The 1,055-nt window shown below is 23.2% G+C and overlaps 1 protein-coding gene across 1 annotated transcript in view; it reads right to left on the bottom strand.

The window, feature by feature from the left end:
- Window positions 1-245: 245 nt before the first annotated feature.
- LOC107474530 (uncharacterized) overlaps window positions 246-1,055 on the bottom strand; it is a 7,203-nt gene continuing 6,393 nt past the window's right edge. Inside the window, exon 3 of the mRNA XM_016094156.3 lies at window positions 246-639. Within this exon, the coding sequence (XP_015949642.1) occupies window positions 361-639 (279 nt within the window). The 3' untranslated portion in view covers window positions 246-360. The remainder of the gene's footprint in view (window positions 640-1,055) is intronic.

Genomic DNA, 1,055 nt, shown 5'->3' with positions numbered 1-1,055 from the left:
TATCCATGATAAGTAGTGGTTTCTAGATATATCAAGAACATTAAATTCAAGATAAGAGAACTTCGATCTAATGAAAATTTATTACCTGTGTCTTCCTAAACTTTTATCAAAGTCTCATACTGATAACGTATTGTAAAATAAATAAATAAGGAAGAAAAAATAGATATAAAATAAAAAAGTGTAAATTGATAACTTTAGTATTAATATTCATCAATATAATAATCTCAATATAATAGAAAATATTATATTTTCAATATTATTAAATTTATTCTCTTTTAAAAATACATCCACATAATCAACCTTATTACAACAATAAACTTTTACAGAGGAAATTTTATCCCAGATTTTCCCATACAATAATCATAAAGACGAATAAATAGGTACACCTGGCAAGGAGTTTCCAGCATCAACAATAAAATTGTTACCGGTCACATAAGCAGAAGAATTATGAGTTAAGTAACGAACAAGTGTTGTTAATGCTGGATCCGAAGTGCCAAATGTCCTCAAAGGTACTGTTTTTACGGCCACTTTGTTCAGCCAATCTTTCTCCATTAATTTTTCAGTGATTTCAGATTTGAAAAGTCCAGGTGATATAGAATTCACTCTAATTTTGTGTACTCCTAGCTCCAATGCCATAACCTATCAATATAAGAGAAAAGAAAAAATATACCTTTGTTTTAGAATTTCACAAAATGTGTATAGAATTTTTTCAAGTGCATAAATAAAAAAAAAAATCTTAAATCACTTCTGATAATTATTTTAAAAGATAACGATACTCTTAATAAAAAAAAAATACCTTTTTCAATCTATAATTTTTATTTCTATAAGATTGATAGTCTTTTTATTAATATTTTTTCTCTTTATTAATGGAATAAGCCTACATAACATGTTAAACTGTTGATTTATTTGTTAAAAATTAATTAGAATTGACAAATTCTTTCTTATTAGAAATTTTGTTATCTTTTAAAAATAATTATCAATCTTTTTATTTTTTTGTTATTTTTAAAAATATATTAACTAAATTTATTGTATAAAATTAAAAAATATTAATAATT

The sequence above is a fragment of the Arachis duranensis genome, chromosome 2 (assembly GCF_000817695.3).
Source record: "Arachis duranensis cultivar V14167 chromosome 2, aradu.V14167.gnm2.J7QH, whole genome shotgun sequence".
NCBI classification, from domain to species: Eukaryota; Viridiplantae; Streptophyta; class Magnoliopsida; order Fabales; family Fabaceae; genus Arachis; species Arachis duranensis.
Note: the sequence above shows the minus strand (reverse complement) of the source record. Positions and strands in the feature narration are given on the sequence as shown.